The 12,539-nt window shown below is 46.9% G+C and overlaps 1 protein-coding gene across 2 annotated transcripts in view; it reads left to right on the top strand.

Moving 5' to 3' along the window:
- LOC143786371 (protein unc-93 homolog A-like) overlaps window positions 1-12,539 on the top strand; it is a 237,477-nt gene that overhangs the window by 91,428 nt on the left and 133,510 nt on the right. For both annotated transcript variants that reach the window (XM_077275708.1, XM_077275710.1), the window contains one exon: window positions 3,256-3,485. In XM_077275708.1, coding sequence (XP_077131823.1) covers window positions 3,256-3,485 — 230 coding nt within the window. The remainder of the gene's footprint in view (window positions 1-3,255; window positions 3,486-12,539) is intronic.

Raw genomic sequence — 12,539 nt, 5'->3', positions numbered from 1 at the left:
TTGGATCCGATATTTTGCCGGTATCGGCCGATACTTTCCGATACCGATACTTTCAAGTATCGGACGGTATCGCTCAACACTACTGATAACCCAAAAAACCTGTCTCAATAAATTAGCATATCAAGAAAAGGTTCTCTAAATGACCTATTACCCTAATCTTCTGAATCAACTAATTAACTCTAAACACATGCAAAAGATACCTGAGGCTTTTAAAAACTCCCTGCCTGGTTCATTACTCAAAACCCCCATCATGGGTAAGACTAGCGACCTGACAGATGTCAAGAAGGCCATCATTGACACCCTCAAGCAAGAGGGTAAGACCCAGAAAGAAATTTCTCAACAAATAGGCTGTTCCCAGAGTGCTGTATCAAGGCACCTCAATGGTAAGTCTGTTGGAAGGAAACAATGTGGCAGAAAACGCTGTACAACGAGAAGAGGTGACCGGAACCTGAGGAAGCAGTGGACTGAGTCTGGTGTGGAAACATCCAGAGCCACCGTGCACAGGCGTGTGCAGGAAATGGGCTACAGGTGCCGCATTCCCCAGGTAAAGCCACTTTTGAACCATAAACAGCGGCAGAAGCGCCTGACCTGGGCTACAGAGAAGCAGCACTGGACTGTTGCTAAGTGGTCCCAAGTACTTTTTTCTGATGAAAGCAAATTTTGCATGTCATTCGGAAATCAAGGTGCCAGAGTCTGGAGGAAGACTGGGGAGAAGGAAATGCCAAAATGCCTGAAGTCCAGTGTCAAGTACCCACAGTCAGTGATGGTATGGGGTGCCATGTCAGCTGCTGGTGTTGGTCCACTGTGTTTCATCAAGGGCAGGGTCAATGCAGCTAGCTATCAGGAGATTTTGGAGCACTTCATGCTTCCATCGGCTGAAATGCTTTATGGAGATGAAGATTTCATTTTTCAGCACGACCTGGCACCTGCTCACAGTGCCAAAACCACTGGTAAATGGTTTACTGACCATGGTATTACTGTGCTCAATTGGCCTGCCAACTCTCCTGACCTGAACCCCATAGAGAATCTGTGGGATATTGTGAAGAGAAAGTTGAGAGACGCAAGACCCAACACTCTGGATGAGCTTAAGGCCGCTATTGAAGCATCCTGGGCCTCCATAACATCTCAGCAGTGTCACAGGCTGATTGCCTCCATGCCACGCCGCATTGAAGCAGTCATTTCTGCCAAAGGATTCCCGACCAAGTATTGAGTGCATAACTGAACATTATTATTTGATGGTTTTTTTGTTTGGTATTAAAAAACACTTTTATTTGATTGGTCGGGTGAAATATGCTAATTTATTGAGACAGGTTTTTTGGGTTATCAGGAGTTGTATGCCAAAATCATCAGTATTAAAACAATAAAAGACCTGACAAATTTCAGTTGGTGGATAATGAATCTATAGTATATGAAAGTTTAATTGTAATCATTACATTATGGTAAATAATGAAATTTAACACTATATGCTAATTTTTTGAGAAGGACCTGTAGTATACATCTGTATGTCATCTTTTCTGTAAATAGTATATACCTGTATGTCATCTCCTCCTATATATAGTCTATACTTGTATGTCATCTCCTCCTGTATATAGTATATACCTGTATGTCATCTCCCCTGTATATAGTATATACCTGCTGTATGTCATCTCCTCCTCTGTATGCCCATGTGTCATCTCCTCTTTTATATAGTATATACCTGTATGTCATCTCCTCCTGTATATAGTATATACGTGTGTCATCTCCTCCTTTATATAGTATATACCTGTGTGTCATCTCTTCCTATAAATAGTATATACCTGTATGTCATCTCCTCCTGTATATAGTATATACCTGTGTGTCATCTGCTCCTGTATATATTATATACCTGTGTGTCATCTCCCCTGTATATAGTATATACCTGTATGTCATCTCCTCTTGTATATAGTATATATGTGTGTCATCTCCTCCTGTATATAGTGTGTACCTGTATGTCATCTGCTCTTGTATATAGTGTATACCTGTGTGTCATCTCCCCTGTATATAGTGTATACGAGTATGTCTTCTCCTCCTGTATATAGCATATATCTGTGTGTCATCTCCTCCTGTATTAGACCTCATTCACACCTTATTTGGTCAGTAATATTTTTACCTCAGTAATTTAGCTAAATTGGCAACCGGATAAATCCCCAGCCAACAGGAAGCCCTCCCTCCTGGCAGTATATATTAGCTTACACATACACATAATAGACAGGTCATGTGACTGACAGCTGCCGTATTTCCTATATGGTACATTTGTTGCTCTTGTAGTTTGTCTGATTATTAATCAGATTTTTATTTTTGAAGGATAATACCAGACTTGTGTGTGTTTTAGGGCGAGTTTCATGTGTCAAGTTGTGTGTGTTGAGTTGCGTGTGGCAACATGCATGTAGCGACTTTCGTGAGATGAGTTTTGTGTGGCGACATGCATATAGCAACTTTTTGTGTGTCGAGTTGCATGTGACAGGTTAGTGTAGCAAGTTGTGTGCAGCAAGTTTTGCGCATGGTGAGTTTTGCGCATGGCGAGTTTTATGTGTGGTGCATTTTGAGTATGTGCAAGTTTTGTGTGAGGCAACTTTTGCATGTGTTGCAACTTTTGTGCATGTGGCAATTTTTCGTGTGTGCAAGTTTTGCGTGTGGCGAGTTTTCCATGAGGTGAGTTTTGCACGTGTGGCGAGTTTTGTGTGAGCCTAGTTTTGCATGTGGCGAGTTTTGCATGTGGCAAATTTTGCGCGTGGCGAGTTTTGAGTGGCGACTTTTGTGTTTCAACTTTTATGTGGTGAGGTTGGTGTATGTGTGGTGAAATGTGTACTGAGGATGATATGTGTATCCCATGTCGGGGCCCCATCTTAGCAACTGTAAGGTATATACTCTTTGGCGCCATCGCTCTCATTCTTTAAGTCCCCCTTTTTCACATCTGGCAGCTGTCAATTTGCCTCCAACACTTTTCCTTTCACTTTTTCCCCATTACTGTGTGTAGATAGGGGCAAAATTGTTTGGTGAATTGGAAAGTGCAGGGTTAAAATTTCGCCTCACAACATAGCCTATGACACTCTCGGGGTCCAGACCTGTGACTGTGCAAAATTTTGTGGCTGTAGCTGCAACAGTGCAGGTGCCAATCTCGGACATACACACATACATACACACACACACACATTCAGCTTTATATATTAGATTAATGAACAATCTAAAAATTAAGAAAAGTTTATACAATCTCTGTTTTTTACCCTTTACTGACAGGTATAGTTTATTGATTACTTCAGCTATTCTGGGTATTGGAGGAGGACCACTATGGGCATCAAAATGTACTTATCTCACCATCAGTGGCATTATGTATGCAAAGAACACTGGCAAGGATAAAATGGATGTTGTCAATCAATACTTTGGCTTATTTTTCTTAATATATCAGTCATCTGGAATTTGGGGAAATCTTATTTCATCTCTAGTACTTACCCAAAATCCCAATAAAGGTAAGTTCTTATTTAGATTAAGAAATACAGCTACTACTGCAATATTCTCCTCTGTGGCCTCTCTGCTAACACTCTTGCACCTCTCCACTCCATCATTAACTCTGCTCTACCTCTCTCTACGCTACTCATCTTCTTCTCCCCTCTGCAAATCCCTTCATTGGCTCCCAATTCTCCAACGCATCCAGTTCAAATGGCTAGCACTGACCAACAAAGTTATCCATAACCGGTCTCCTCCGTATATCTCCAAACTAATCTCCCAATATCTTCTAACACGCAACCTCCGGTCCTCCCAAGACCTCCTTCTCTCCTCCACATTCACATATTCCTCACCCAACCGCCTCCAGGACTTCTTCTGAGTGTTACCCCCTTCCTCTGAAATTCTGTGCCTCAACATATCCAACTATCCGCCACACTCGGCGTTGAGTCGCTCTTCAGGGCCGTGGCGTACTCGGTACTGGGTCCGGTCACAATTAAATGGGTGGTCATGGTGGCAGCAACCTGGTCCGTGGCCCTGGGTGCCCAAGTAAAAGGGACGGTCTTTATAGGGTTTGTAGAAATAAGGAAAGTTTGTGACGCCACCAGTGGTTCTCGGTCAGAGGTGACTGACACTGCTTACAGGGGTCCTCTGGGGGCGATGGTGCTGCAACAAAAGATGGTGTCGCTTCCCACAGGTGAAGCAGTGTCCCCAGGGCTCCCGGTGTATTTGGCAGGGATGGTGAATGCCGCAAATAATTGGAGGACACAGGGTGGCAGTCTTTACCTGGTTTACTGGTGTTAAGCAGCTTCAGTCCAGGGTACTGGCAACGGGTATAGATGGAGTACAGGCAGCCTGAAGACAAGTGGAAATCCCCTTGACAGGTCAGTTTGGGAGCCTTCCACTATGTGCTGGTCTACAGTCCCTTGCTGCCTGTAGGTGTCTACCAAGGTCCTCTTTCTTCCCCTGTCCAGGGACAGTACCAGCACGGTAGGCAACTTGAGCCATTTCTTTGGGGTCTCTGTCCACGGTGACTCTGGACTCTGATTGCTACTGTACCTCAGGTATTATGTGGGCAAGTCCCTTTTGGTTTCCTGCCCGCCGGTTCTGCCGTGGGACCTGTAGTTCCTCATGACCTCGAGCTCCCAGTGCCCGGTTTCTGCGCTCAGCTTAGAAAGGCCCAGTCGCAGCCTTTCTCTAGCTCCTATGTCCTTCTGTGCATCTTCACTGTCTGTTACCAACTGTCAACTCATCGCTTGTTTGCACCAGACTAACTGAATCCTCCTCCAGACCAGGATGTTTATAGGAAAAATCCCCTTAAACCTGGTTTAGAGCTCCCCTTTTGGCCTGGAGCCAGAATGTGTTGCATGTCAGGTTTCCTGCCAAAGAGATCCCTCCTGTCTCCAGGCATGGCATTACCATCCCCGAGAGGAAGGCAAATCCACTGGGGTACCTGAACTCCTGGGGTGCCATATTCCCCCCATTAAATCCAGTACTCCCGGATTGGGAAAAGAAAACATATCAAACAGGTTAGGAAACGTGCAAAACATTTTGAAAAATATTTCAACAGGTTAAACAGGTACAAACTTTTTCTTCCCTTACGGTAGGCATTTTGCTTAAACGTTGCAAACATATTTACAAAAGTATAACTGGTCTTATACCAGGGTGTCCTTGTTCATTAACAACAGTGCTTATGCGAGGAATCCGTCATAAACCCCCAACGTAGGATTGGGCGGGCTTTAAGGCGTATATCCAGACCCGGTGTTTACCATGCCAGGCGGTTTTAGCTTCAGGTCTGTGAAAGAACAAGGCCCTACCCACGCCGGCAATCTGGGCAGATCCAGGGTGCACCTTGAGGGTGCCACCTATGTACAATAACAGTTTTTGGGCAATTCACCATCCATTACCCTATTGTCCATCCAAAGGTTTTTTTGTTTGTTTTTTTTTTCTTTTTTAAAACATAAGCAAACATTTTAAAACAGCAACAATTATTGACAGCAATCCCTGTAACGGGCTGGGATCTTACCTCTGGTACTACAGGTAGATGTACACAGCTCCTGGTCTAACATGTCTGTTGTTGCTATTGTGAACCCACTAGTTTCTGTGCTACTTGTAGGCCTGTATTGTATTGGCAAATTGGGCAAACGTATGCAACTTCTTAGACTCACCATTAGTGTTGAGCATTCCGATACCGCAAGTATCGGGTATCGTCCGATACTTGCGGGTATCGGAATTCCGATACCGAGATCCGATACTTTTGTGATATCGGGAATCGGTATCGGGATTAATATCAATGTGTAAAAGAAAGAATTAAAATAAAAAATAGGGATATACTCACCTCTCCGACGCAGCCTGCACCTTACCGAGGGAACCGGCAGCCTTCTTTGCTTAAAATGCGCGCGTTTACTGCCTTCCGTGACGTCACGGCTTCTGATTGGTCGCGTGCCGCCCATGTGACCGCGACGCGACCAATCACAACAAGCCGTGACGTAATTTTCAGATCCTGAATGCCTAATTCTAGGCATTCAGGACCTGAAAATTACGTCACGGCTTCTGATTGGTCGCGTGCTGCCCATGTGACTGCGACGCGACCAATCACAACAAGCCGTGACGTAATTTTCAGATCCTGAATGCCTAATTCTAGGCATTCAGGACCTGAAAATTACGTCACGGCTTGTTGTGATTGGTCGTGTCGAGGTCACATGGGCGGCACGCGACCAATCAGAAGCCGTGACGTCACGGAAGGCAGTAAACGCGCGCATTTTAAGCAAAGAAGGCTGCCGGTTCCCTCGATAAGGTGCAGGCTGCGTCAGAGAGGTGAGTATATCAATATTTTTTATTTTAATTCTTTATTTTACACATTAATATGGATCCCAGGGCCTGAAGGAGAGTTTCCTCTCCTTCAGACCCTGGGAACCATCCAGGATACCGTCCGATACTTGAGTCCCATTGACTTGTATTGGTATCGGGTATTGGTATCGGATTAGATCCGATACTTTGCCGGTATCGGCCGATACTTTCCGATACCGATACTTTCAAGTATCGGACAGTATCGCTCAACACTACTCACCATGGGTCTGACAGATTCACCGATAGCAGAGGGTGGATTCTCTGGTTCCACTGCTGGTGCGATGTCTGTTGCTTGAGCCTGCTGGTCTAGATTCTCTTCTGCTTCAGGAGGATTTTGAGTCACATTTTCCTCTGGTATTCCCAACTGTGAAAAAGTCAAAACAGGTATCACTATGGCTTGATGTACTTGAGTCCAAGACTGGGGAAAATCTCCAAGAACAGTATGGGCATCCAGGACAGTGCATCGGCATTTGCATTCTTGTGCCCTGCACGGTACTTGATGGTGAATTCATAGTTGGACCACCGGGCCATCCATCGTTGCTTCAATGCACCTAGTTTTGCCATCTCCAGGTGGGTCAGCGGATTGTTGTCCGTGAAGAGGCTGAATTGTGCTGAGGCCAGGTAGTGCTTGAACCACTCTGTTACCGCCCAGACTGTGGCAAGGAACTCCAGCTTGAAGGAACTGTAGTTTTTGGGGTTCCTTTCCATGGGACAAAGCTTTCTGCTGGCGTAGGCAATTACTCTTTCTTTGCCATTCTGCACCTGGGACAGTACTGCTCCCAATCCCATGGTGCTGGCGTCCGTGTACAGCACAAATGGTTGGTCATATTCAGGGTAGGCCAGTACCTCATCTCCCATGAGAGCCAACTTCAACCAAGTGAAGGATCCTTCCAATCTGTCATTCCATTCAAACGGAGGGCCCTTTCTCTTTGTCTTCTTGGATTGGCCCAATAACAGGTCTTGCATTGGTGCAGCTATCTTGGAGAAGTCTTTAATGAACCTTCGGTAGTAGCCTACCAACCCGAGGAACTGCCGGACTTCATGGATGTTGCTGGGCTTCGGCCAGTCCCTGATCACGGTGACCTTGTCAGGGTCTAGTGCCACACCTTCGGTGCTCACCACATGGCCCAGGTACTTCACTTTGGGCTTTAGCAGGTGGCACTTGGATGGCTTTACCTTCAGGCCAAAGTTAGACAGAGCTTCAAACACCTCGGTCAGGTGCGTCAGGTGGTCTTCATATGTCTTGGAGAAAATTATGACATCATCTAGGTACAATAGGACGGTTTCAAAATTCTTATGCCCGAGACAGCACTCCATCATCCTCTGGAATGTTCCTGGTGCGTTGCACAGTCCGAACGGCAGGTAGTTAAATTTAGAGAGGCCCATCGGTGTCGTGAAGGCGGTCTTTTCTTTATCCGCCTCTGCCACGGGAACGTGCCAAAACCAACTAGTGAGATCCAAGGTGGAGAAATAGTTAGCAGATTTCAAAGCAGCTAATGACTCTTCGATTCTGGGTAATGGGTAGGCATCCTTATGTGTAATGCGGTTTATCTGCCTGTAATCAACTCACATCCTTATTGTACCATCCTTTTTCCTGACGAGGACTAATGGGGCTGCCCAGGGCTACAACTGTCTCGGATTATCCCAGCCTCCTTCATCTCTCGTAACATACTCTTAGCCCATTGGTAGTGAGCTGGAGGTACAGGCCGTTACCTCTCTTTAATGAGCGGATGACCTCCAGTGGGGATATGATGTTGAACCCCTTTTACCTGACCAAAATCTAGTGGGTGTTTGCTGAATACCTGCTCATACTCATGGACCACCCAGTAAGCCCCTTGTTTTTGGTGTGAAGTGGTAGAGTCAGTGCCCACGTGCAACTTCTGACACTAATCCTCCAACTGCCCTGCAGAGCCATTGTCCTCCGCCTGGTCAGACGAGATCAAGGGTTCTGTTGCCCGCATTGCATTATTATTAACAGTGAACAATTTAGCAGTGTGGCATATCTGGGTAAGTGGACCTCTTTTTCTCCACAGTTAAAGACACGTACAGGTACCCTCCCCTTGCGGACATCAACCACCCCTCTGGCTGTCAGGATTGTGTACCTACTATCTGAATACACAGGTTCTACCAGGGCCTGGTAGTCTTTACCTCTGAGGCCTATTGCTGCCCGACACCAGATTAACACTTCACTCCTGGGGGGTATTGCAATGGGGATCGGATCACTCACTGTGACACGGCCAATTTCTCCACCAGGCAATTCTACCTGTTGTCTCTGCACCAGGGCTCTGATTTCTTTTTACAGGACATGCTGCTTACTGGAACCAGCAGTTTCTGCCACCTGTTGTAACAAGACAATTACCTCGACAAGACAATTTTCAATTACATTAGTACCTATGGTTATCATGTGGTTACATTCACATTGGTCAATATCAACAATCACAAGTCCTTGGGCCTTCATTTCTATCCGCCCCACCTTAATGGTTACCTCCTTGTACCCCACTTGTGGCAAAGGCCGACCATTACTGGCCACTATTGTCAAATCACTATCTGGGCCACGGGCAATATCAGAGTCCGCCCAATACTGTTTATAGAGAACGTAAGGCGTAGTCATCTCCTGAGAGCCGGTGTCCAGTAAAGCGTTAATCGGGATACCATCGATCAGAATGGGGAGGACCTGTCGTCCTCCAACATACTTGGCTCGCCAGTTTTGTGGGCCTGGTCGTCTTACTCCTGGGGGTTGGCCCTCTGCCCCAGGGGTCGCTCATTTAAATAGCAGAACCTTTCGATGTGCCCTGCCTGGTTGCAGTGGCGGCAGATGGGTCGTTCATCCTGATGATAGCAGTCATCGTCTCTTCCTCTGGTCACCGGGATCCTCTTCTGTCGTCGCCAGGGGACGTCGTCCATCTGGAAGCCAGTTTGATCTTCTCCTTTGGGGATTCCTGCAGGGACTGAACAGTTTTAGCTATTGCAGCTACGCTTTTAGTCAATTCCGGAACCTGGAGGTGCAGTCCTGCGGAGGGGTCACCATCCAGGATCTGTGCGTCGGCATCAACAGGGACCGGATGACAGGGTGCCACCTCCTGATGGTAAGCGATTGCTGGATGCCTAAGGAGTACTGTGCGGCTGGGTTGAGGTTCATGCAGCACCCGGATGGCCCTGTCTTTAAATTGTGCAAAGTCCAGGTCAGGGTTTTGCAAACCCAGGATGCGCAGCTGCGTCCTGTGGGTGCTGGACAGGAGCCCCTCAATGAACTGCTCCTTTAATAGCTTGTCTCCAAGCCGTTAGGGTCAACCTGTTTAATGGCCCATAGTGCCTCTTGCAGATTGAGGGCATAGTCCTGTATGCTATCCTGTGCTTCTTTGTTTGCACCCGAAAAACCTCATTTTCATTTCTGCAGCGGTGCGGGTGTCAAAAGTGGTTTTAAGTTTAGCAAATATTGCTGCACAGTTCCTTTTTCCATATCCAGCCAGGATTTTATTTCTCTTAGGGCCGCGACAATTAGTTGGCCAGTTAAGATGCTGACCTTTTGATGCTCGGTCAGGGGATATACCTCAAATAGGCTGCAAAGCCTTTCCTTAAAGTCACTCAATGCATGAGAATCCCCTGAATATTGTGGAAGCCAGGCCGCTCCAGGTATATAAGGCATGGAGAGTGGCATTATGGGCGCTGTTACTGTGACGGGGTCCAGCCGGCTTGAAGGAGCTGCAGGCCCTGCGGGGCCTGGTGGCAGTATGGGGCCTGCGGCTGCATCGCCTGGAGATACCATGGGGCCTGCGGCTGCGACTGCCAGCAATCCTCCTGCCGGGTTGCACATGGCTTTTCCCCCCATGCTAACCTTGCAGAGGCCCGGCGTCTCTCCTCTGCAGTCTGCAGTGGTTCCTCCTGTGTGCGGTCTGCATCGGTTCCCCTGCGTGCAGTAAGTTGCTCCTTCCGGTCCTCCGTTCAGGGCTTTGCGGCGACCTCACTTGCGGTTCCACCCGCTTCCTCTTTGCACTCTCTCTTCAGGCTCCGCTCACAATGGCACACCCCTCTTTTCCTGCGCTCCTCGCGGGGATCTTTCTGGCGGCCGTTTTTGGTGGTTATTTTGAAAATAAAGTGCATGCACCGTGTGACACAGTTATGGTGATGTTTTGATGGCGATGTTTTAAAAGCTCATTAAATCTCTAGCACACAATTTAATAAAGTCTGTCTTTTAAGCAGTCTTTTAGGCGCACAAGTTGAGTTGCCCGTCAAGGCCATGGGGTACTCGGTACCGGGTCTGGTCACAATTAAAGGGTTGGTCATAGTGGCAGGGACCCGGTCCATGGCTCTGGGCGCCCAAGCAAAAGGGAGGGTCTTTAAAGGGGTTGTGGAAATAAGGAATGTTTGTGACGTTATCTGTGGTTCTCAGACAGAGGGGACCTACGCTGCTTAAAGGGGTCCTCTGGGGTGATGGTGCTGCAGCAAAGATGGTGTTGCTTCTCACAGGTGAAACGATGTCCCCAGGGCTCCCGGTGTATTTGGCAGGGATGGTGAATGCCACAGATAATTGGAGGACACAGGGTTGCAGTCTTTACCTGGTTTACTGGTGTTAAGCAGCCTCAGTCCAGGGTACTGGCAACAGGTATAGATGTGGTACAATCAGCCTGAAGACAAGTGGAAATCCCCTTGACAGGTCAGTTTAGGAGCCTTCCACTATGCGCTGGTCTGAAGTCCCTTGCTACTTGTAGTTGTCTAACAAGGTCCTCTTTCTTCCCCTGTCCAGGGACAGTACCTGCACGGTAGGCAACTTGAGCCGTTTCTTTGGGGTCTCTGTCCACGGTGACTCCAGACTCTGTTTGCTGCTGTACCCCAGGTATTATGTGGGCAAGTCCCTTTTAGTTTCCTGCCCGCTGGTTCTGCCGTGGGACCAGTAGTTCCTCACGACCTTGGGCTCCAGGTGCTCGGTTTCTGCCTTCAGCTTAGAGAGGCCTAGACGCAGCCTTTCTCTAGCTCCTAAGTCCTTCTGTGCTCCTTCATTGTCTGTTACCAACTGTCAACTCATCGCTTGTCTGCACTAGACTAACTGACTCCTCCTCCAGACCAGGATGTTTTTAGGGAAGTTTCCCTTAAACCGGGTTTAGAGCTCCCCCTTCTGGCCTGGAGTCAGAATGTGTTGCATGTCAGGTTACCTGCCAAAGGGATCCCTCCTGTCTACAGGCATGGCAGTACCCTCCCTGAGAGGAAGGCAATACCACTGTGGTACCTGAACTCCTGGGGTGCCACAGCACCTTCAGACAAAACTTGAAAACCCACCTCTTTAAGAAAGCTTACAGCCTGCAATAAAAAATAAAACTGCTGACACCTCACCAACACTAAAGCTGCCACAACCCCCTACCCTACTTTCTCCTTTCCCATTATACTGTAGACAGTAAACCCACAAGGGCAGGGCCCTCTCCTTTCTGTACAAGTCTGCAGGGCCGGTTTTAGACAAAGTGGGGCCCTAGGCAAAATTCAAAGTGGGGCCCCAAATTCTGAAACATTGCACTAACAACCGCACTACAGTCAATTCAGTGCATTAAAGTGAATTTTTAACTAGTAGCAACATATTTAACCCCCAAGAAGCCACTAAATAACAAAGACAAAATTTCTGTCCAAGGAGTAAAACATATCACAAGGTTGGGTTTGTTCTTTGTTGACTACAACTAGTTAAGTCACTAAAAACACATTTTCTCGGGTATCCTCACTCTAGTTGTATCCTACAAAGAACACAGCTTTGTAATATGTTTTAAATTCAGTACAAGAAAATGGATATGTAAAAAATATGTAAATTAAACAATATTATTACACCATTGAAATTTGCATTCTAGGTTTATTTATCACTTATTTCTCGCAAATGAGTATGAGCCCTAAGAATGGATAGAGTTGTTTTGCACCTGATCAATCTCTGCTCCACCATTCAGCTGGGGCTCTGAAGCCCTGATTCTTGGGAATAATGGGGGGTCTTGGCAGTCAGACCGCAGGGATCTGAAAATTATCCCGTGGATGAGTGACATCTTCTAACCTTGAGAACCCCCTTGAACAGTGATGTCTGAGCTAAATATAATATTGCATGGCAGCGTTAATTCACTAGAAATAATGAAATGAATGATACCTGCGGTCACTGATCAGGATCCTGCACAGGCTGCTCTGTGGTGTGCACTGTCACCAAGAGTGATGATGTCACTGATCGCTAGTGCCAGGACCCTGGGCAGAATGGAGACATATGGTCT

Source organism: Ranitomeya variabilis, chromosome 7, assembly GCF_051348905.1.
Source record: "Ranitomeya variabilis isolate aRanVar5 chromosome 7, aRanVar5.hap1, whole genome shotgun sequence".
Lineage (NCBI taxonomy): Eukaryota > Metazoa > Chordata > Amphibia > Anura > Dendrobatidae > Ranitomeya > Ranitomeya variabilis.
Note: the sequence above shows the minus strand (reverse complement) of the source record. Positions and strands in the feature narration are given on the sequence as shown.